The 25,669-nt window shown below is 36.8% G+C and overlaps 1 protein-coding gene across 4 annotated transcripts in view; it reads right to left on the bottom strand.

Moving 5' to 3' along the window:
- The window catches only part of LOC144965949 (uncharacterized), a 91,022-nt gene that overhangs the window by 10,676 nt on the left and 54,677 nt on the right, over positions 1-25,669 (bottom strand). For 2 of the 4 annotated variants that reach the window (XM_078901834.1, XM_078901836.1), the window contains 13 exons: positions 22,148-24,041; positions 19,316-19,547; positions 17,758-17,916; positions 14,412-16,376; positions 6,083-6,328; positions 5,212-5,581; positions 4,519-4,711; positions 4,202-4,302; positions 3,510-3,626; positions 2,786-2,935; positions 1,863-1,958; positions 1,152-1,273; positions 377-679 (listed from right to left, as the gene is read on the bottom strand). In XM_078901834.1, the coding sequence (XP_078757960.1) occupies positions 377-679; positions 1,152-1,273; positions 1,863-1,958; positions 2,786-2,935; positions 3,510-3,626; positions 4,202-4,302; positions 4,519-4,711; positions 5,212-5,581; positions 6,083-6,328; positions 14,412-16,376; positions 17,758-17,916; positions 19,316-19,547; positions 22,148-24,041 (5,948 nt within the window). The remainder of the gene's footprint in view (positions 1-376; positions 680-1,151; positions 1,274-1,862; positions 1,959-2,785; positions 2,936-3,509; positions 3,627-4,201; positions 4,303-4,518; positions 4,712-5,211; positions 5,582-6,082; positions 6,329-14,411; positions 16,377-17,757; positions 17,917-19,315; positions 19,548-22,147; positions 24,042-25,669) is intronic. The other 2 variants (XM_078901835.1, XM_078901837.1) reach the window with 1 other exon arrangement.

Raw genomic sequence — 25,669 nt, 5'->3', positions numbered from 1 at the left:
ACATTACCCCATTATGGCCATGCATGATTTATATGAATTTTATAGGCTGTAGAACAGGGATTTAAAAGTTTCCTGTTGAAGCCGGGCTCCTGTTGCATTCAAGGCCGTTGTACGGAGCTGTTCTGTATAATGATTTTTGCCAACACAAGAGAAGGAAAAAATTTTGTTTTAAAAATCTATTAATACTTGTGGCCCTTCAAATTATATCAGTGCTATAAAAATTAAACGTACATAACTTATCACACAGAAAAATGCTAAGTGGGTTTTCAAGACTAGATGAAAACTAATCATATTATCAAGATATCTGGGACAGCAAAATGAGATAACAATTTGGAGGCTAAGATATCTACTTTAAATTACAAAAAAAATAAAGTACCTTTCGGGCTGTTTTAGTCAACAATTCACGCAAAGTTGAACAGCCTTTTTTATCTCCTTCCATGAATTCATCGCCCTGGACAGAAGTCTTGTCCCCTTTCCGCTTGGAGTCAACCTTGTCTCTGTTGGATTCAGAGTCCATTGAGGCAACTTCAGCAAGAATGCTGAGAGGGGACGACGTTGTGGCTGGATTATAGCTGTCAAATGGCTCTGAATGCTTTTTAGACTTGGTTATTTCAGAACTGTGAGTATCCCCTCCAATGCCATTAGGAAGGTTATGATTGTTGACAGCATGGAGCAGCTGCTGTGAAAAGACAAATGAATGGTGGAATTTTAAGGTAATTCTACATATTCATGTAAATTCAAAAAATTTTTATATCATCTTAGTAAAATTGAGTAAGAGTATGAAAATGTTCCTATCTTTCCCTCTCAAATAAAACAGACAAAGAAGCATTAATAAAAAAAATAAAATAAATAAAAATAATTAGGACTGTTGAATGTTGTCATTGTGATTTGCAATTAATGAACAGTGACAATTTCCTTGCTACCTTTTGGTATAATGCTAGTCAATCATATTATCGAACTGCCAAATCAGCTCTAACCCCCCCCCCCCCCCCCCCCCCCCCCCCCCCCCAACACACACCCCAAACAAAAATACATACTTAATCTTGGAGAAGAAAAGTCTATTTGATAATTAAGGAAGGGCTCTGCCAATGAGCCACCTGGATCCCAATAACAATAAGATAACAAATCCTTTTAATTCCATGCAAACTTACTTGATTGATTCCATTCTTTGGTACACTTTTAGCTGAGTTTTCATTATCTGGGCAGGAGCAGTTGGAAGGAATGGACCATTTGAAACGAATATCGTGGATAAGACGACCTAACTCCCACAAGGCTGTGGATAAGAATTTTGAAATAAAAATATATTTTATTTTCAACTTTATCCCACCAAAATATATTCATGGCACAAAAGGTTTATAAACCTTTTGGGGGACAGACTGAATTTCTAGAAAATCATAATTTTATAGATTTATTGCCATATTATTCCTCAAAAGAGTAAGTCTAAAATCTAACCCTACCTACTGTGCGACAACTCTCTAATCAAGAAACTCTGCTAACCAGGACAATATCACTGGAACAAAACTCGGCAACCTCTTCTCAGTGTCAAAATTAACAAATATACCTTTTTCTTCACACTTCAGTCAACTCCCCTACAATGGAGATTGTCTTGAAATGGCACAAGAGTTTAAAAAGGCCACTCTTAAACTTGATTCTCCTATCTTCACCCATCCTGCAAATCTGGACAATTTCAGCAGAGGCAGGTATTTTCCGATTATAGTAGTCACTATGAACTTTTCATAAGTAGGTTGCATGGAAAATCCAATCTTGGTTATTGACTTTAATCAATATTACGATTTGAAAGTTCTACATTCAATTATTTAGAGTATAATGGTCCTATGGAATAAATGAAAGTGAAAACTCACCATCACTAGGAATAATCTGAGTCAACATCAGCTCAGATACATCATGAGCTTGCCTATTAGAACTGCAAGTCAGCCACTTGTCTTCACTCAATGGTTCTGTGAGAATAATTAAATCAGTAATACATCATTAACAAAACTACAAATCACTCTGAAGACTGACAATATGACTGAATGCTCCTTTTGTGAGGTTTATATTTTATCAACTGACATTATCTATAGGTGGGTGGTGATGGAAAATTGAATATTAAATATAAAGAAAAAGAAGAATGAGAAGAAGATGATGAAGAAGAAGAAGAAGAAGAAGAAGAAGAAGAAGAAGAAGAAGAAGAAGAAGAAGAAGAAGAAGAAGAAGAAGAAGAAGAAGAAGAAGAAGAAGAAGAAGAAAAAGAAGAGAATGTGATTTTGCTTTTCAGGGTTTTATGGCACTTGCAACACATTTAGGTTATTTCAGCACCAATAAAAAGTAAATGGGATGATAAAAAAATTTCTAGATTTACAATTAAAAATGCAGGAGAAATACTAGATAAAGGAAAACACAACATCAGTGTACTTATTTTAAGATCACCTAAAATTCTCATCCAGATAAAATCCATGAGGAATACACTCAAACGCTTACAAATCATGATATTCAAAGCAAAAGAAAAATATAACAGAGATGATTGACAATGAAAAACATATCATCTCCCAAAACGTTAACTATACATTTGACTGTTTCCCTCCCAGCCAAAAACTTCGACCTGGGCACAAAACCAAGTAATCTCATTCCAAGACATAGCAAGTTGGGAAAAGATATAGGAGGATAGAAAACAAGTGACGTCCTGAGATCCCATCCTTAGGAGAAGGAAGACGAGGTAGAAGTCAAAGAGAGGAAAGAAAAAGGATGGGAAAGAAGAAAAAAAAGGAGAAGATGATAAATCACTTACTTTTTCCTTCTTTAACTCGTGCCTTGTAGCAATCCAAACACACTACAAAACCACATTTTGAACAGACCCAATGCATGTTGAAAAGAGTTGTATCACAAACATCGCACATCTCCCTCACTCCCAAAACTGCCCTTTTCCACACAATGCTCACTGAAAGTTGGTAAAGAATTATGCACCTTGTTAAAATGATGATGATGATGATGATGATGATGATGATAGTTAAATTAAAAAGGCTCACTATATAGTCTGTGTGACAGCAATGACAAGGTCCCCTATGGAAAAGAGACTGACTGTCCAGAAGGAGAGGGATGCTGTCAACATATTAGCAATTGACTGTCTAAAAGGAGAGGAATGACATTGGATAGACCATGTGGGGAATGGTAAGAATCACAGCCTTGGATAGGTAACAAGTAAGTAAGTGCAGCTATTTAGTCTAGTAGTATGACACTCGCTTCCGGATCGGAAGGTCCTGGGTTTGAGCCTCGCTTGACACATAGTTGAGTCCTTGGAGAAGGCTCTTTACTCACATTCTCTCACCATACTCAAGTAAACAGTATCTGTTTGAAAAAAAAAAAAAGTAATATAAATATGTAAAAGGTGTCATGTCCGTCCTACATGTTAAATGTTGCTGCTGGCCAGGGACCCCTTGTAAAGTGCTTTGAGCACGTTTAGGGGCTATATAAAAGTATTAAAAAATAAATTCATTTCAGTTTATTTTTTTTACCATCTTCACCTGCCCAAGACTTGGCTTCTCTTTCTTGTTCCACTAGTTCACAAAATTTGTCCCCAACTTTAGAAATGATGAACTTGGAGCTTTCTACATCAAGGCATGGTTCTTCAACTGAAATGATTTAAGTAACCATGATCATTATTGGGTAAAAAATCTCTATAAACATCACCTTTAACTTTGCACCTATATATTCTTTCAATGCGCATAAAAATGTTAACATCCAAACTGTGTTAATTTGTACACTGTGGTCAATACTTTAATTTATTTCAACACTTGTAAACCATGACTAAAAGGCAATTTTTAAATTATGTAGACTCAAGTAGAGGGTAAAAAAATAGTAATTATCAAGAGAAAAAAAAAAATACTACGCATCAAACTTTTTTTTTAGAAATTTGTCTCCAGTAATATTAAACAATGCTTTATCTCCTTAATATATTTAGGCACTCTTGTGAAAAAACTTTTCAGAATTAAAGATGCGACATACATATTTTCTATGAATTTTTCAAAAAAGTAAATTTGCGGGTTTTTAAACGATGTCCTTGAACTACTGTTATATGAACAAACTGTCTAAAACAAAATTCAAAAAAAGAATGTTACTGATTAGACATGTACATAGCATATTTTTCTTGGAATGCACAGTTTTACCCATTGATAAAAATCTCACACAAATACAACTTAAATCTTACTTGGGTATTGAGGTAGCCAAGGTTCTATATCATCTGGATCAGCATCTGATAATTGTGAGAAGCCTTCTATTTTCACAATGCCACGTGGATTGTACCTCAATCTTTGGATTTAAAGAAATATGCAAACAATTAATGATTTACAAAGCACATTAATAAAATAAAAAGGTTTTTATTTTCTTGAATACTGAGTGGTCATGTTAGATTTGCAAAAGGAATTTGATTTTCTTTTTTTTTTTTAATTTTCCAATACTTAAACGAAGAGAAAATAATTATATATAATCAACAAATATATTTTTTTTTAAATGAAAGAAACTTACCGCCTAAAGGCATAGAACCTGCAAAAGATATTTGGCAGCTTTTTACTTCGTTGAACAGGTGTCATTTTACATTCCCTACACTTAGTAAGTTTGGGGGTAACTTCACTACATGACCCATCTTGTATGAAATGTGCCAAGGTTCTTTTCAATGTTTGCACGCTTTGCTTAACAAGAGGTTTGTTGAATGAGGAACCTGTTCAGAGAATGGGGGGAAGAGAAAGAGAGGTGAAATTATTTTTAGAATTCTTTAATTCAACACAAGTACAATGTTCTCCATTTATAACCACAGCCCTCGGGAATCAAGCAGAATGTGCTTTCCTGATGTCCACGTTCCTAAGATCCAATTAGCAAAAATATGTTTCCTATCTGATTTTCTATAAATGTATGCACTACATTACATGTCTGAAATTGTCACAGGCAGTTTCAAAGAATCTGCTGAAACCTGACTGCTCTGTAGATTTTGGAATGGACCTGCTTTCGTCCCAGAGGTGTTAACCAATAGACTTATGCTTTCTGTATCCGATTTGATTTTTTAAAAAGGTAGGTGTGGTTAACATCTGCAGAGCATTTCGATAGTTTGATTAATTTTGATCTCTTTATTTCAACTTGGTTAAAAAAATCTTTCCATGCCATAAATTTTTTTTATTGAGAACCAATATTCTTTACTTTACCATTACTCACTGTTATACTTACTCTTTTTGCTATCTTTGCCTTTCCTAGTCTTCTTTTTGTCTTTATTTTCCTTGCTGCTGTTTATCATTTTGGACAAGGCTGTAGAGTTAGTGGTGGTATTGACTGATGAGGAAGACGACGAAGACGACGACACAGAACTGGCAGTATTGGTTTCGGACAAGGCTGGAGATGCATTAGATCTTTCAGACTGTGGAGAGTGGGGCGAGGAAGACGATATGGGTCTGCTCATGATGGCTATAGTGGCTGGTTGTGCGGGTGTTGGAGTTATAGTTTTAGAGGCTTTTTCCTCTTTGGACGGTTCAGGATGTTCTTCACTGGGTTTGGGGGAAGACAAAACTGGAGGCTCATCTTTTTTCACACTTGATTCCTCCTGTAAATTAAAACATTTCAAATTATTATTTTGTATTTAAAGGTTTAATGGCACTTGACACATACAGGTTGTAATTCGATACCAATAATAAAGAAGAAGATGGGATAGTCATCAAATAATTGATTTTTCAATTACCTCTTGAGTTCATATGTATGGGTGAATAAGAAAAGGTAAGACAAAGGGGAAAGGTTAAAAAAAAAAGGAATATATACATTCCAAGGGCACATAATCAGTGTCCTAACCTCGAGATGACCGATGGCAATAAATCAAAATTTGTACAAGTAATGGTTTATTAGTTCACTATCTGACCTGATTCACATACACAAAAATTAAGAAATTGTAAGCAAATTCAATTCCCTTTCAAAAATTATTTGAAATGGTCAGTGGCAAACTGATTAAAAAAAAAAAAAAAGTTCCATTAGTTGTGAAATAATACTGTGGGAGAATTGCTTGAATCAGAACATGCCATTCTGACAACATTCACCAAATACAATACATTACCTTTGACTTTGTCTCCTTTTCATTCTTGGATCTTCTGCTTGAAGCTGAATTCTTTTTCTTATTACTTGTGGAAGTACTAGTTGTTGTTGGGGTCGTATTGGAAAAGGATGAAGTTGTTACAATGGTAGATGCTATGGATGTTGTAGTTTCTGCCTCAGTCTTTGTCTTTTTAGTTGTAGTGACTCCATTCCCACCAGACTTCCTCTGCTTTACTCTCTTCTTTGGGCCAAAAACTTTGGATGGGCTCTAGTAGAATAAATAGGATACATAGATTGGTATTATTTTCTCCTTTTTTTTCTCCCTGGGCTTAAAATCATCATTTGAATAATAATGTAAAAGTTCAATTTATGGACAAAGTAAACTATCTTTCAGGCAAAAAGGATGACCAGTTCAATCAGAAATGTGTCTTTTTCAATGACTGCAACCAATTGAGAGGCAATCAATAATATAACTAAGAGACTTGAGAACAACTTAACAAAAATAACCTTTACTTCTGGGGTCCTCCTTATCCTTAAACCATTAGCTTTATGTCACTGAACTGATATCAATAAAAAGGTAACCTTATATATTGTGCGAAGTGGTGTTGTTGAGGTGATAAATTAAATGCTAGAAAAAACAAACATGATTTATTGATATCTTTGTCTACTGAGAAAATGGTCAAATGAATTCATAAAGTAGTGTTGACACCATGAAACAGCCCATCTTAACAATAGACAAAATGTAAAATTTATCAAATTTCATGAGATTTTGTATGTGTTCAACAATTTAATAACTTCGTTAAAGTTAAACTCATATTTAACTCAAGATGGTAAAATTATTGACTGGATCTTTTAAACTTGAAAAAGATCTTCAATGACAATTTCTATTTTCTATAGAGTATAGAGGGAACGAAGTTAACATCACTCAGCTCTTTTATTATTTTTCGACAGCCGGTTAGGGATTAGATCTCACTAAATTATATCAATCAGATTATACATGATCAAGGTTACACAGTTTTGTGTATTGGTACTTTACATCTGTCTGGCAGATGTATTTTACCTCAAGGCCTTGTTTCGTACATATTATATATATATAATCACTAATAACCAATTGTCTTTTGAGACAATACACTATACAAGAAAAACAATTATAAAAATTTCTTATAGAACTTTAAAAAAAATTCTATAAGACCTCTCATAAAATGCGTATTTTCCAAAATATTTCTTTGATAATTTGTTAAATGTTAAATTGGTCTAAGAACAACACTCCTGTTTTTATAAAAATGAAAGAAAGGCTCAATTCTAGCTTCTGGAAATGTCATATGACAAATACCTGCCAAATATTCTGCTACAATCACAACAATTATTGCACTTTCAACTTTAGATCATATCAATGCTAGAAAAGGAAGATGTTTGGGATGATTTTAGATCTGAATGAAACAGCCTCATGTGCTCGAGGCATGCTCGTTTTATGATTATGCTATGGATAGAAACGAATGCTAGCCTCATTACACAGATATCAATAAGAAACTTTATGGTAATGCCCATGACCTTCGGAGAAAGTGTAATTTGTTATGAGCATCGGAATCCAGCTTTCGAGGGAATACAGAAGAGGAAGATCTGGAGTTTGCAACAGGCCCAAGAAAACAGTAAGAAAAAGAAGACTATTTCAAAGAGAAAATAAGTGAAAAGTGTCTGAGAAGTGGACCCAAAATCAGTATATCCTTGAACATAGATAGTCACAGATTACACACAAGCTTAGGACGCGTGACAAATATTTTAACCAAAAAAAATATTACACAGAGAGAGAGAACTTATGAAGAAAAATACACGTTCTGGTCTCCATTTCAGCATGGATCTTAATCAAGATCCAGGCAAAATTAAATAATCTAATTTCATGATAAAGGCAGGAAGCAATGGGCTAGGGGACAACCAGAGGGGAAGGATGTGACAATGTCAAAGAACTGCTCCCTGTGAGCATTGAGCGTTTCTATAACTTTCAGCTATGATATGGCCAAGCTTTGAAAGTAAATCAGTCAGTTCTTGTATTACGTTGAACACAAACAAAACATATGTGTAATGTGTCTAATTTAAGATTATTATTTTTTTCCATTTTTCATCTATAGCATTCTTTAATTAACTGGTAAACTTGTGTAAATTTAAGATTTTAAAAACGCCAAATTCTAAAAAAAGAAATGTTCTTCAATTGTAATGTAAAAAAACTTATTTCTCATTAGCAAACTAGCGTATAGTATTATCTTACTACCTTGCTCACGTTAAAGAAGAGGCTAAAAAATTCTGTTGGTTCAAAGGTCAAGTTAACAGGTTTTGTGATCAGACTAGTTACATAATGATTAATAATGAATCTTATTGTTATTATTATTTGTGGATCCTGAGAGCTCAGTTGATAGAGCACTTACTTCACAAACAAAAAGATCAATCCAGGGTGAAGTTGAGATATCTTTTCTAACCCCAGCAGTAATTTGTAGTTGGGTATGTTAGATCTGACGGAAAGTAACATGAAATAGACTAGCATCCTATCAAAAGGGTAGCAAGCAATTACCACTTTCTATTTAACGCTATAAATACCGGGATAACCTCAGGTTCATACACCTTATGGTGGTGACTACTTATACTTAATTTTTTAAATCCTACAGATTTCCTATTTAACTGAAATTGGGCCTCTGATTAATCCTTAAGATGCCTACTTTCTCTTAAGAAGCTTCCCCCAACCCCCTCCAAAAAGAAATAAAATTAATTAATTAAACACAAATAAATAAGACCCAGCTTGTAGAAAACAAAATAGAACATGTGCCTGAGCCACATAACTCAAAACCCTTTTATTATTAAGCTTTTCAGAGCAGATATTCATATAGATTATAATTTTAAGAACAGTGTTGTGAGATAAACAAATTGCTTGCATCTGTGACAGCATCAGCTTCTGGAATAGGCTCAGAACTTATCCTTTTCAAGTGGGATGGGTTCAACTTTCCATTAATCTAACATTTATTTTCACAAAGAGAGCAGTAACAGTCACAGGACTCTGAAGGCCAGTTTTTTTTTTAAAACCCTAGTTTCAATCAAGTAGGCAAGTGTATGTAATGGAATTTTAAGTAAAGTTGTTACTTTTCAATAATCTGTGCCGTGCATCGCTGCATTGTTGATCAAGGCTCTCCACTTCACTCTTCCCTGTATTTTCTGCAATGTGTCTTTGTTCCTTTCTGTCCCCATCCATTTTGTTTAACCATCTTAACATTTTTTATAGCTGCGTAATATGTCACATGAAATTTACCTTTCTTATCTACCTTATCAGCAATCATGATTACTCCGCCATCTCCACTGCTTTCTTACTTATCTTTCTGCCTGTCAATGAGATCCTCAGCATTTTTCTTTTTCGAACCACACCTCCACAGCTTCTATTCTTTTCTATCTGCCTTCTCAGCGTCTATGTTTCACCCGAGTTTGCCGAAATGGGTTCAATGTAGCATTGCAGAAGCCTTTATTTTAGTGTTTGGCATATTTCTGTCTCAAAAAAATGTTGATCGTGTTTTGGAAGGCTGCTTTCGCTTGACCAATCTGGCATTTTATCTTGGTTTTGCATCGTTTATCGGATGTTATGATGGTGCCAAGATATTTAAATTCGGGACGTTACAATTCCAGGAGGCATACATTTAGTGAACTTTTACACAAACACATCGACCGACCACTATCTGAGCACTGAACTCCAGTTAAAAGACATCGTGCACTTAATTTTTTTTATTCAGAAGGTGATTTGAAAATATACTGAGGTGTTTTAACACACTGAATTCGATAAATAGATGGAAAATTGGCAACCTTGTCATTTGTTTTTATGGAACAAGGTGGTATGTTTTTCTTAGGGTAATTAACATAGTTTCCATTCCATTTTGACTGAGACTCATTTTCTCATGTTCAACCACAATATTATCAACCAAATCTTGTAGGGCTTTCTAATTTTCTGCCATAGGGGTTGTGTGCAATCTGATTTAATCAGATACTGTTCAAAGTTGACTTTTATTCCTTTAGGCATATATCTAATTTGTCTCATCATTTTTTATTATTCTAAATATGTTAGAAAACTCAAGAGGAAAACAATTCGACCTGCGTTCAAAACCAGATGAACAATGAGTGAAGACACTATGATTAAAGATTTGAAATTGATTTCACCATTTCAGGTTAGGCACAAAAGTGCTAAATTGTATAGCTTTATTTCTTATTCCTCTGAAAACTTAATTTTAAAATAAGAATCCAAAATGGCCACTAATGGTTGCATAGAAAAAGTCATTCTTGTTATTCCAGTACAAGACATTTTTTGGATCATATTCTTACCTTAAGGATAGTTTGATTTTGGATTTTTTTACGGTGCTTATGACACTATTAAGTCATTTCATTGCAAGCAAAATGGAAGATGATGGAGGTTAAGTTGTAAATCTGAAGTTAAAAGCCCCAAAGAAAAAGCAAAAGAAAGGGGACTGGTTCAAATAGGGAACATCTGATTCCATGATCAATCCACCGAAATGTCTATTTTGACATTACCTAAAAGTTCCATCCAAGAGCAAGCAAAGGATCCTACTATGAAGGAAACACTCAAATGTTTACAAAAACGTAAAATAGAAAATATACAGTTCAAAACTAATAATTATAATAGAACAGCTAAGAATCCTCGCCAGGACCAAGATAAACCAGAAAGGAAAAACAATTTTGGGGGATAGAAGACACAGCTAGTGACCTCCTGCCATAAGGATAGTAAGAGATGGATAGTCATTGCACTAAAATCCAACCCTATGTTCGCTCTTCTTTTTCACTTTGCAATATTCAAAACCAAGCTTTGATTTCTTTAACAAGATTAACCCTGCGTATAAATTTCCCCTTAGGATGAATGAAGGATCTATTTTTATTTTTATCTTATTTCAGCAAAATTGAAATAGTAAAATGTGCTTTGGAGAAAGAAAAAAATTTGATTTCATGCGTTGGCTATGACACTACGTCAATCTTTTCAAATCAAGGTAACAACATGATAAATCAACAAATCATTATGTATTGACACAGCAAATTGTCCCGTGTGGTGTCCGGGGTCCCTCAACTGAGAGGGTCAAGAATAGCCCAACGCCAAGCCAGCGTGTCGTAAAAGGCGACTAATGGTGTGTGATTCCCCCATCTTTGAGTCACCTGGTCCTCCAGGTTGGGGGTTGGCAAAGGGTTAACACCCCTTTCCGTTAAACTCAAACCGTTACAGAAACACAGACAGACAAACTAAATCCTTTTTTTAGCTTGGGCGACCGAAGAGTTTCTGGAATTACAGAATTTATGAAGGACAACAGACAAAGCCGAAAGGACTCTGCTGACCCGATGACGTCTTCGCCAAACAAGCAGCTTCGAATTGCGTCGTGGAACGTTCGCACCATGTATGAAGCAGGAAAAAGCTCTCAAGTTGTGACTGAGATGAGAAGATACAGGCTGCATATACTTGGAGTAAGCGAAACCCACTGGATACAATCCGGACAGAAACACCTCAAGTCTGGGGAGAAGATTTTATATTCAGGGAGAGGGGACGGGATTCATACACAGGGAGTAGGAATAATTCTAAGCAAGTTTGCCCAGAAGTCACTGAGAGGATGGGAACAATGCGGAGAAAGGATCATCATGGCGTCTTTTACAACACGGAGTAAGAAGATCAGCATGAACATTGTACAGATCTATGCCCCAACAAATGATGCAACAGATGAGGACAAAGATACATTTTATGGTCTGCTACAACAAGTCATTGACAAGTTGCCAAGGAAAGACATCAACATATTGATGGGAGATGCTAATGCAAAAGTGGGACAGGATAACGTAGGCTATGAAGGTATCATGGGACGTCATGGCATGGGAAAAATGAATGATAATGGAGAGAGATTTGCAAATTTCTGTGCATTCAACAGCTTGGTGATTGGAGGATCAGTGTTCCCCCATAAGAGGATCCACAAAGCAACTTGGGTCTCACCAGATGGTGTGACAGAGAATCAGATTGATCATTTTTGTATCTCTCGTAGATTCAGACGTTCATTGGAAGATGTGACAGTACGGAGAGGGGCAGATGTTGGATCAGACCACCACCTGCTATTGGCAAAGCTTAAGCTCCGACTCAGAAAACACGGGGCCAGATCACATACAAGAAGAAAATTCGAGGTGAATGCACTTGATGGGGAAAAGAATGAGGAATTCAAACTACAATTGAGTAATAGATTCCAACCTCTTACTGAGCTCGAGGAGGACATAGATGTAGAGTCACATTGGGCAAAGATCAAGGAAGTCTACATAACAACTTGCCACGAGGTATTGGGGGTAAAGAAATCGGAACATAAAGAATGGATAAGTCCAACCACCTTGGACCTTATTGAAAAGAGGAGAACAAGGAAGGAACAAGTGAATGCAAGCCGAACAAGGGCTTCAAGACTGGATGCACAAGAGCAGTATCGAGCCATAGCTAAGGAAGTCAAAAGATCTGTGAAGAAAGACAAGGAAGCATTCATGAACAGACTTGCAGAGAAAGCAGAAGCAGCAGCGACTGGAGGACACATGAGGATCCTTTATCAAACTACCAAGACACTTGCTGGAAAATATGGGAAACCAGAGGTACCAGTCAAAGACAAAGATGGGAAAACTATTTTTGGAAAAGAGGCTCAATCTGAACGATGGAGGGAACATTTCAACTGCCTTCTGAACAGACCACCACCAGACAACCAGCCAGAAATTTTGCCTGCAAGGAATGAGCTACCAATTAGCTGTGATCCACCATCGATAGCAGAGATTGTGGGTGCCATTAACAAGATGAAAAGGGGGAAAGCTGCTGGACCAGACCAGATTCCACCGGAGGCTCTAAAAGTTGATGCGAAAAGAAATGCTGAGGCCCTGCACCCACTATTTGAGAGAATCTGGAATGACGGGATATTCCCAAAGGATTGGAAGGAAGGACATCTTATCAAGCTTCCAAAGAAAGGGGACCTCAGTAATTGTAATAATTATCGAGGCATCACTCTTCTTTCTATCCCAGGAAAGGTTTTCAACCGTATTATTTTAGAGAGAATTAAGAATGCAACAGATGCTAAACTGCGGGACGAACAGGCAGGTTTTCGGAAAAACCGTTCAACCACCGACCAGATTGCCTCTCTGCGAGTCATAGTAGAACAGTCTATAGAATGGAACTCTCCTCTTATTGTCAACTTTCTGGATTACGAGAAGGCTTTCGACAGTATTGACAGAGCAACATTGTGGAAAATTCTGGCACATTATGGACTCCCTGAAAAGATAGTAAACCTCATTAAGGAAATGTATGAAGGATCAAGTTGCAGGGTTGTACATGAAGATCAGCTTACTGACAGCTTTGAAATTAAGACTGGTGTCAAGCAGGGATGCTTGCTCTCTCCATTCCTGTTCATCCTTGCCATTGATTGGCTAATGAAGGAAACCTCCAAAGGGAGAAGAAATGGGATACAGTGGACCCCCTGGACACAGTTGGATGATCTGGATTTTGCAGATGATCTGGCTCTTTTGTCCCACACCCAGGACCAGATGCAAGCAAAAACCACAATTATAAACAGCCTGTCGGAATCAATTGGTCTAAGAATTCACCCTGCAAAGTCAAAGGTCTTGAGGATAGGTACGCGTCAAAGGGAGCAGATCAAAGTAAAAGATCAGGAACTCGAAGATATAGACACTTTCTGCTATCTCGGAAGTATAATTGACAAGGATGGAGGCACGGAAGCAGAGGTGAAAGCACGAATAGGAAAGGCACAGGCTGCATTCACATCTTTGAACAGAGTTTGGAGAACTAAAGATATCTCCCTTCAACTAAAGCTAAGACTTTTCAACTCAAACGTGAAGTCTGTCCTACTGTATGGATGTGAAACTTGGAACGCATCACAGGCATGTATAAGGAGGGTACAGATTTTCGTAAACAGGTGCATGCGTAAGCTACTCAGAATAAAATGGATGGATAGAATAAAAAATGAAGAAGTATGGAAAAGAACACAGCAGAAACCAGTGGGAGAGGATATAGGAAGAAGACGATGGAGGTGGATTGGACACACGCTTAGAAAGAATGACTCAACTATAACAAAGAAAGTATTGGACTGGAACCCTCAGGGCAGAAGATCAAGGGGAAGGCCACGAGGAACATGGAGAAGAATTAAAGAAGCTGATATACAGAGAAGTGGTAAGACCTGGAATGAGATAAAAAAGTTGGCTCAGGATAGAGAAGGATGGAAACTGTTTGTCTGTGGCCTATACCCTGACCCAGGGTGAAAAAGGCAATGATGATGATGACAGCAAATTGCTTTGCTTCAACTTACCTGTGTTTCAGCCTCAGATGCTGATGAGGTAGATTCATCATGATGGTTAAGATCGCCAATATTTCCATTTGGTAACGTAACAACAACATTAGCTGGAGACACACTATTACTCTCCTGGCCTCGTGTCAAGGATGAATTTTCAACACAACTAATAATATCCTTAGTATGACTCAAGCTAGAATTAGAATCCTCTTCTCCTGCAGCGTTTGAAAACACAGGAGTCTCTGACTTTTTATCTTCATCATGTCTTTGCAACCAAGCTTTCTTCATGTGATGAGGATGACTTGAACCTGAACTATTGTTACTTTTATTAAGGGGACTATTCCTTTCAGATGGTTTTAGTTGAGGAGGGGGGCTTGAAGCACTCAATGTATCAGAATCAGTATCCATTTGGTTATTTGCCACCCTATTGATTGTTTCCATGATGCGGCTATTGTAACTGTCTGATAAAGTAGAGGCAGGCAGTTGGGGTGTATTTTCTTCTCGCCGATAATTTAAATAGCCGGCAGAAACATTTGAATTTAAAGGTTGTGTGCGTGCTTCTGTTGGGCTAGAAGTAACTTTTGGTTTATTATTGTTTCCAGTGTTTTTACTTCTTTCTGCAGCCTCTTTTTTCTCGTTCTGTTGGAATGCCTCCTGCACAGTGTTTTCCACAAATGATCGAAAGCTGTCCAAGAAACCAGTCTTAAGTGATGGGTGACCAGAGGTGGATGAAGAAGACACTGCAGGGGCAGGGGATATGGAAGATGTGCTTGCCGTTGTGGATGAAGCTGCAGCTGTTGCAGTAGCTGCAGCCGGTTGGTGGAACACACTGGAATTGGTGGTGGTATATGGGGATGGATTACTGAGGATTTGAGGAGTAGTCACTGGAATGGTCATGGATGGATTCAAATTATGATGAACTGTGCTTGCTGGCATATCAGGGGTATGGCTCTTTGGCCTCTTTTGTTGAACATTATAAGAATCTTTGCTGCCTGATTTTCTTTTGTTATTGTTTGACATGTTAGGGCTAGGTTGTGATGACACCTTTGAGCCAGGAACTGATGTAGGAGGAGAATGTTTGATGGATGGGTCTGCTGGGTTATGATGATGATGCTGAGGTGATGGTTGAGTGGAGGGGTGGCTGTAAATGGGATTAGGCACCAAACCTTGTTGTATGAGGCTGTTGTTGTAAGCTAGAGATGATGCACTAGCTAATGAGACAGAGGCCTGGGTTTGGTAGGTAGAATGGACAGCATTTTGATGCTGTTGAACATGGTCTATTGCTTTAGATTTGCTAGACATGGAAGATTTGCAGTAATCTAGTGGCTGTGGCATATGAGCCTGACTAGCTGCTAACGTGTATGGACTTTGAGATCTTGGTGAAATTTGCGATTCAGAAGGACGAAAACCTATGTTATGATTTAGAGGCATATGAGCCGAGCCAGATGTTGCGATATTGGAATGGTGAAGATGGCCATGAATACCAGAGGCGGGACTAGCAGAGGAAGAGAGTGGTCTATCAGGCCTATGTTCGGGTGTATGGGCAGGCCTTGGTTGCTGAGGCCTGGGAGATGAAGATGAAGGGGAATTATGATGTGAATGAGCTGCCATGGGAGCCTCCATCTTCATTTTGTTCTCTCTTTTAACAATAACAGAACTGTGTGCAGGTTCTCGTTTCATTTCTGCTTTTGAGAAGCCAGCAGGTAATGGTTGAGAATGGCCACTCATTACATGAGGGGAAAATGATCGCTTTTTATCAAGCACTTCCTCTTTCACTGACACTGTCCTAGAATCAGGTATGAGTCCTCGTTGCTTTAGCTGTTCTGTGCTAATTGTGGATGGTGATGATGGAAACCCATACAGATTAAAGACAGGTTTCTGGCTGTGTGGGCCTGCTGATCCAGACGGATATCCACTGCTAGTATGATAGGCAACAAAAGGTTTGTTGTCACTTGCAGACTTGCTCACAGTTATATCAGATTCCTAAAATGGGATAAGAAAAAAATATTTTATGAACAAATTGCAATAATATCTGTTTTCTCAAGAGTAAAAAAAAAGTAAAACTCTGTTGCTTTGCAAAGTTTGTTACTGTCAAAGACATTCTTTCTGTTTACAAATCGAGAAATTTTCCTTAATGTTGTATTTAACATTATGATGAATTGTGGACATAAATGACATAGCATTAGAATAAAATTTTTAAGTCATAAACGAAATTTATCAGCCACACATCCCCTATTATTCAGTTGTTTTTTAAAAAAAGGCAAATATTGTAATTAAGGTAAAGTCAATCATGTGTGATTTGATTGACAAATCATATTGAATATTAAGTATTAAAATATTTCAAAAAAAAAAAATTGGAATAACCAATATTTTAAATATGAAGAGTGTCACCAGGCTATGACCAAAATCAACCAGATATCTTGTATACCAAAATCGTCCTCAAACATTCAATATGTGAAAAACAAATTTTCCATAAAAAAGCGGTCTTATGAAGTCCTTTATAAACGATAATGAACTAGGTAAGTAAACTGATAATACATAATTGTGAGTTTCCTTATACCTTTTAGTTTGAGAAGTAAATAGCACATTATTCTCTATGAGAAAAATGATCATTTACTATCTATATGTGATGACACACAAATATATAAGGCATGCGAACAAAAGGACCTGAGCCAAATTTAGTTACCATAGAAAAGTGCGTATTAAAAAAAAAAAAATTATAATATCGCCTTACACCTAAATGTTGCTGTTGGCCAGGGACCCCTTGTAAAGCGCTTTGAGCACGTTAAATGGATATTGTGCTATATAAAAGCTCATTAAAAAAAAAAAGTGCGAATGTGATGTCAAAAATCGGTTGACAACAAATTAAAGTTGATGGATGAAAAGACCGAAATAGTGATTTTAAGCTACCCCAATATAACAAAATTATTGGGAAATCAAATGTAACATAAATTGTTAGATTGTGCAAAGTTTATCATCTGTTAAAAATCTTGGCATCTTCATTGAAGAATATGACACTTGATTAGCACAGCTTCCACCTGATCAAAATTGGTTAAATCAGAATATACATAAATACAGATGTGACAAAACCTTGATTACATCATTAGTTCTTTCAAGATTTGATTATTGCAACTTTCTCTTTTTGAACAGCATCAGTGAGAGAATACTCAGGTTGCAAAGAATTCAAAACAATACTGCAAGATTAGTCCTTTGATCTCTAGTTAAGGAGCTAATATTATACAAAGTTCTGGTATTGTGTTTTAATGTCAACCATCTTAGGTTTACAACAAATTGATGTTATATACACTGACCCGATTATTATTGAGACACTAGTCACCAAAAGCATTCAGTAAATTTGTCTTACCCTCTTGATTAGGTCCTCCTTATGAGGATCAAACTGATGGTTTGCGTCCTGACGATATGTAATGCCAGGGATCTGAATATGAGCCTGGTGAGGTTCTGTTTTGGGTACAAATGAAGTTCCTGGTCTACCACGGGTCAGGGGAAACATATTGGATATCCCCTAGTTTGAAAGAAAAAAGAAAAGAAATAAAGAACTGTTTTGATACCAGGTATAGGATATGACATAAACAGAAAAATAATTGGTGTAATCAATTTCATGTCTTTAACTTTCACTGATATAAAAAGTTGATCACAACAATAACCTCATTAAACATATTCTTTTCGACAAAAACGTTTAGTAAGACAAGGTGAATACTGATTTTTATTTTTAAAATATGTGAGAGATGATAAAGATTATGAAGACATATCATTTTTCTGAATTGAAAGCTTGGTTAAAGTTGAACTTTAATGAGGAAAACCATCTGATGTAACCTTAGTTTTACAAAAAAGGCTTTGATGGCATAAAGTTCAAATAAAGTTTTTACCTATACCAGACATGCAATCCAAGTCCAACCATTCAAATTAAATTGTCATATTTTTTTTCTCCAAAATTTATTAGGTGATTATCTCACATTTTCCCACCAAAATCATTTTTCAACACATTCAAATGTCGAACTAATATAGACCAATTAAGCTACCAGTGGTAAGGAATATCTGTAATTCCTGTGACAGCTCCACATCTCGGTAGAGATAATTACTACAAAATCCTAAGCTTTATTTTTTACCAACTCTTGGCTTTTTGCATATTCAGCATATTTTGGTTAAAATTCCCCATAAATCATATTTTGGACCTCAAAGCGTATTCAAAGATGAAAAAAAAAACAACCCACACTGGTTGGCAAATGCAATGCAGACCGGACCTACTTGGTTTGGGGATCGGGAGGGGGGGGGGGGGGGGGGGGGGGGGGGGGGGGGGGAAGAAGAGAATGTATTATAGTAAATGTCACGCTCTCTATGTTGCCATTTTACCATCAACGTCCTAAATATATCTGCTCTGGCAGAAAATATTCCTCTGAATATGTTTATATATTATAAATAATAAAAATAAAACTATCAAAATGTATTTGAGGCCAAAAGTTTGTAAATCTACAAGTATTTTTGTAGTAGCAGGCAGGTCTGCAAATGAATAGGTGTATCCCAACTGTGTATTTAAAAAGTTGGAAAAAATATGAATTGAACAATGTTCAACACCAGAGACAAATATGTATAAATGAACATCTCTCTAAATTCAAGAGGAGAATTAATCCACTAAAATCACTAATAACATCAATAAATAAATAAAAAATAATAAATAAATAGTTGAAACAAACCAGTGAAAATGTGAATGAAAATGAACACAAATCCTTTTACTGCAAATACATTGAACATTACCACCCAGTTAAAAAAGAACACGAAACACGATAATTTTTTTTTTTTTAATTAGGAGAAGAAAAGAACAAACGAAATACCATTAATTCACTGAAAAGTAGTAAAATTTAGTGGGCGAAAAAAAACAATTAAATAAATATATATATATTTACTTGTTGGTTGGCCAGTTTAGTTAATGAGGCAGCAAAATGTTGATCCACTGCGGCCAGAGGATCCACCTCTGCTGGGTGTAAAATGCGCTCTTGGTTTTGCTTGTGTTCCTCCCACTCTTTACGTTCTCGTTCTCTTCTCTCTTTTTCGATGCGTTCACGTTCTCGTTCCAGTCTTTCCCGCTCCAACCGTTCTTGTTCTTGCTTTTCTCTTTCTGCTTTCTCTATTCGCTCCCTAAGAAAATAAATAGAGCAACTATTTTATTACAGACATGAAGAGAGAAAAGAAAAAAAAAAATAGAGAATAACAAAATTAGTAAGTCTACCAGCATTTGCTTGGTTTAAATCAATTTCAACAAAAAGAAATCAAGTAAAAATATCACACAATGTAACACTAAAACCTTAATTCAATTATAGAAATTTCATAATAATATATTATTTGTGTCAGACAGACTGAAATCAGCTTCACCATATCGTATGCAATTCACTATTCAGGAGCACAAAACACGACCCCAGATAAACAATTTATGACATTCCCGAGGTGTGACTTATTTTACAAATTATGAATTAATGGAATTTTTAACTTAAATCAAATGATTGATAAATGGTTGAAAGTATCACTTTACCATCAATCCATTAAAATGGCCGATCTCGAGCAATGTTTTGACATGAATTTATGGGATTTTAAAGTTGTAATTAAATGGTTAATGATGAATCCTGTTCACCGACAAACGTGGAAAAAGAAATAATTAATTGTTACGAATATCAGCTAAGCTGATGTCTAACGTTACACACCACTGACATGACCTCAATATGGCTTAAGTCAGAACACACGCGGTGAGACGCGCGCGAAAAAAAAAAAGATATAATATTGAAGAATATATTTAAAAAAAAAAAAAAGACCACGTGCACACCAGATAATACAAGCACACCGAAGCGAGAGAGAAGCTTTGATAAGGCCAAGAAGGCAGCTGACGTGTTTTATTTGTCGATAGAAAGAGTAACGCGCGCAGTACGTCTTCTAAAAAAATAAATAAAATCAAAACAAAACAAACAACAACAACAAAACTAATAAGTAATAAATAAGCAGAGCTATTTTTAAATTGATCATATGCTTTCATTGCTGTTCGACAACAAACGCAATTCAAAAGTTGGAATTGGCTTAATGCCCCATACACTGTCAACCACATTAATAATTACTGGAACAGTATGTTGTTTTATTTAAAAAGGGTTTTACGGCGCTTGCAACACATTAAGGCCATTTCAGCGCCAGTAAAAAGGAAGAAAATGGGATAGTAAAAACTTCTAGAATTAAAATTAAAGCACCCAACAAAAGGTAAGACAAAAAAAGGGGAATTGGTTCAAATAGGAAACATGTCGATTCCAAGAGCTCACTATCAAAGTACTTAGTTTCAATCATCTAAATGTCTCATCCTGACACAAACACATGTTCCCATTAACAGGAACACACTCAAATCGTACATATGTAAAACAAAAAATAATATATATCAAAGAGACGATTTACAACACTAAAAATATCACCTCCTAAAAATCTATACATTTGACTGTTTCCCTCCCAGCCAGGGCCAATATAAAACCCAAGTAATCTCATTCCAAGACAAAGACAGAAAGCATGTTGGAAAACAGATATAGATAGACAGTAAGTTTCTCCCTGCCCACTATGGGAGGTCAAGAACCCCACCCAGCATTGGAACAGAAAAAGGAATGTATTGGGTAGGGTTCATGAGATCGAGGATTTGAATCTCATATAATTCAGATTTCCAACTTGGAATACGTATTCTTATTCTGTCGTCCCCACCGTTTTGACAACGCATCCCGAACATTAATAATGCCCTTTGTTCTTTAGCCCATACTGACTTGTGTGAGTTAAATGTGTACACGTTACATAATCTATTGGACACATTTCTAAAATAAAACAGTGCGTAAACCAACCCATTGATAATAAGCACGGAATCGCTATAAAATCAATAACAGCAGTTCCATAAACAGCATCATGAAATACGGTGAGGTGGGTCGGTACTGGGTGGAATCACAACTCTGGTGGAATGAATCAGTGGTTATTATGGCACTGGAGAGCAAGTCTGGTTCGATAATAACGGTAGTTCTCCAGGCTGTCTATCCACATATTCATCGATCGCGTTACCTCTCTCTCTCTCTCTCTCTCTCTCTCTCTCTCTCTCTCTCTCTCTCTCTCTCCCCCCCCCCCTTCCCCCGCGGACCCCCGCTAACTTTTATACACACACACACACAACTTAATTCGTTGATGGATGCATAGCGGGAGTGGTGGAATACTACTACAAAGACTGGGAAGCAAGACTAATCGATAAGAAAACCATTAGCGGAATACCCATTGCGAAAAGAAGTGTATATTATTATGGTCTTATTATACTACGCTTTCACTGCCAGTAGTGTGTAAGGTTATTCAATAAATTGCATCTAATGCCTACATAAGAAAAAATAATAATAATAATAAAATAAGAATTAATAGTATCATTGGAACAAGTGCAATTTCAATGTTGTCGATTCAAAGATAGAAAATCGAATGTGTACAAGTAAAATTTATTTAAAAGGTCAGGTAGAATCAGAAACCAATAAATCAAGACGTCATAAAAGGCGTTATTTTTGCCGTGTAAATCTGCCTGAATATCACTAAATAAAATGACCCCCCCCCTCTCTCTCTCTCTCACACACACACACACACACACACACACACACACACAAGTCACATATTTGCTTCTATACAATCTGCCGTCTGCCAGTCTATCATTATGACTGTCATTTATGGAAGAGTAATGCAACAATTACATTTCTTACCTTTCTAGCTGTTCTTTCCTCTCTTTCTCTCTTCTCTCTTGCTCAAGCCGCTCTGCCTCCCTTCGATCATGATGCTCCCTCCGCTCTCGTTCTTGTTCCAATTGAAGGAATTGTTCCCTTTGTAAGGCAGCATAATCTCCAGCGAGAAGTGCTTCTTGATTTTTAGAAATTGCCCAGTGTTGTGAAAGAGGGTTGGACGGTAGCTTCCTCTGCCAAAGTGCTTCCAATGTTGCCATGTGTGTAGATGGGAAACCCGCGGCCATCAACTGTTGTTGCTGTTGTTGAAGGAGGAGTTGCTGATGCTGGGCCCGTACAGCCGCCATGGCATCAACGTTGTAGCCATGTGGCAAATTGAGGGGATGAGAAGGTGGGAGAGGATGAGCAGTACTGTAAGGTAAGCTACTTAACAAGCTTCTTGCAGGCAAGCCTGGTACCCCAGGTGGGAAGGCGACTGTTGCAGCACCTGATGGTTGGGAGGGGACTGGAGGTGGGTGAACTACAGCCGGGAAAGCAGGCTGTTGTGTTGTCAAAATACTTGGGACATTGCTTTGTACAGTGTTCTTACGCATAAGTTCTGGGTCACGGTAAGGGTTTACTGTGTCGTGTTTGTCTACGATTAACGGACTAGACCCAGGACTACTTCTAACACTTCGAATTTCATCCAATCTTGAACCTGGCCTTTTATCCTCATGGCGCAAGTTCAGCTGGCTGTCACTGGCTCGTGAGTCAGCCCGGTCTTCGTTTACCATGGCAGACAAGTTGCTTCTTGGAACAGATGAGAAAGCACTATGTCTGTCCCCTCTCTCTCCTACGTTTTCCTGAAATCTGGATAAATTTCCCATTAGTTCTACTTGTGACGGATGATGCATTGGAACAGATGTATTTGGAGAACGTGACTCAGCAGACTTCACCGCTTCCGACATACTGGCTTTGCCATCACCATTAACAGAAAGATTGCCTTTATTTCTTTTGGCTATCTGGTCTGTCAATGAGATATTTACATTTATCCCTTCAGAAATATTACTTGTGGGGTTGTTGGGTGAGGACCCACCAGCCCTCAACATTTGTTTTTTATAGTGCATACTGTCGTCTTCAGCTTTCTCACTGCTGGCAGTGGGGTTATCCGACTGACTTTTGGTATTATCTTTTTTCTTATTCACTTTAGATTGTTTCGAGCCCTTTTTGGGTGAGATATTTGGAATATCATTATTATGAACAACAGACTTTAGCTCAGAAGAGGAATTTTTATCTTCTTCAGAAGAAAGCACAGGGTCTGGTTTTGGATGCAAACTTTCTTTAACTTCATCCGATTTATTGCTGTCATCACTTCTTTGTGTAGTTGGTTCAGTCAATTTTTTACACTGTTCATTGTCTTCCTTTTTGTTATGATTACTCGGACCAATTACTGTAGATTTACCAGGTTTCGTATTTGAAGACTTTATTGTACTAGAAACACAATTTTCATTGCTCTTGGTTTTATCTTCCTTCAAAACTATACTTTTCTCTTCAATAACTTCTTTGTTTGCCTCCTGCGTTGAATCCAATGGCAAACTCTCATTGACAGCAGTTTTTGAAGATAACTCTTCTGTTTCGTTGCTACCAGTGTCACTTTGTATATCCTCCGACTTTTTGTTTGTATCAGTTTTGTCTCGTAACCGTGGTGGCTTGCCCTTGGCGCGGTCTTTCGCCTGGGATTGCCTCTTATTTTCTTCTTCAATTCGCTCTACTATCACATTGCAAGTTTGGCTACAGACTGGAGGTGACTGATCTTCCTCTAAACTTTCACTACTGGGAGATTTCTTTAAATGTTTAGAAACGGAAGTCTTTTTTGTTGATTTAACAGGAGGGTCAGTTTTGCGTTTTTGTAGAACCTTGCTTGACCTATTGTTTAGTCCTGAAACAAATAGAAGCAAATTTGTTACAATACAAGAGAGAAAACCATCATTGACAACAACTGTAACAACAACAAACAACACAACAACAACAATAATAATAATAATAATAATAATAATAATAATAATAATAATAATAATAATAATAATAATAATAATAATAATAATAATAATAATAGTTTTACTTAGCCAGTTTTCAAAACTTGAGTAAAACCTCATAAAGTCAGTGAATTGTCTGATTGGATATATTTATTGCAGACCACATGTCATGAACTGAATTTAGACATACATTTTATAAAATATCACTTTAGAAAAAAAAAAGAAGTGTGGATGAGTTTTTAAAATTGGTATTGATTTTTTTTTTTCACCCCACCAGAAATCAACTAGTTGGCAGCCTTGCAAAGAATAGTGATTGTAGCAGTTAGGTAGTGCTATTTGCTTTGTCAGGGGTGTTGGCACTTACGACAGTTTCGTCATCTCAGAACCGTTTCTAAGAGACAAGAAATCAAATGATATATAATCTGATGGGAGGAAGGGAGGGGGCGGCGCGAGAACACCAGAGTATGCTGTGAAATAATGTGTAGGCCTAGAATGAATTGATCTGCAAAGTTATCGGGCGGGACACTACGAGGGGGAATGGGAAAGGGGGTTCGGGGAGGATGAACTGATAATTTATACTTCATTTGAAAAACCAACTCAAAAAACGCCGGGGAGTGAACTCCACACATTAGACATGTTATTAAGTTGGCGAAAAGCAACGAGTGCTTTGTAGTGCAGAAGCCGAACACGACACCACAACCATATCTACCCTATTTGTGTTTATATTATTAGTTTACTAGATTAAATCTAATAATGATGTGCGATAGTACAAGCATGCACCTTTCGCAATTCAATTTCCCCGATTGATCAAGTTTATACTTCTAACCTTTTCTATGCGAACCACTCGGTCGATGCATGATGAATATTCTATTAAACAGTCAAGTGATGAGCATTGCTTAAAATCGAAATTTGGATACATGAATACCGCAAACTGGATTGGATGGTTAACTCTAGGGCATTGAGCATAACGCTTATAACGTTTATATTCTTTCACAGGCATAGGAACATTGAAAACATTTCCCCCCTTCCACTTAAATATTTTATCAGGTCTTTCCCCACTCACTGATTTAATGAGACTTTTAAAATTTTTATTTTGGTATCATTAAGTTCCAACGCTAAAAACAATGCTAAAGCACAAGAACATGTTTTGAGACGCTCCCTGCCTACGGTTGATGAGTAAGCCGCCACATGATTATTGATGTTGGCTTGCGTGGTACATACAGCTAATGCTTTCTCATCTATCTCGGTGCGCCCGGCCCAGTGTTCCTTGGCTCTCCTTCCAATGGCTGATACTGATAAATCGGATAAGACGCGCATTACCTTTTTTTTTTTTTTTTTTTTTAAACATTCGTTATTATGGGATATGAACGTGGAAGATAGGAACTGGAACGTGCGGAAAGATAAAAAGAAGAGAGAACATCATCGGTTTCCCCCGACTAAAATAATTTAAAGAAAAACTTTGAAAGAAACAATAAAATGTAAAATAAATAATAACATAAATAAATAAATTAAAAACTACAAATACATATTT

Source organism: Berghia stephanieae, chromosome 2 (genome assembly GCF_034508935.2).
Source record: "Berghia stephanieae isolate SIO BIC M18660-M18661 chromosome 2, UCSD_Bste_1.3, whole genome shotgun sequence".
Taxonomy (NCBI): domain Eukaryota; kingdom Metazoa; phylum Mollusca; class Gastropoda; order Nudibranchia; family Aeolidiidae; genus Berghia; species Berghia stephanieae.
This window is presented reverse-complemented; position numbering and strand designations above follow the sequence as displayed.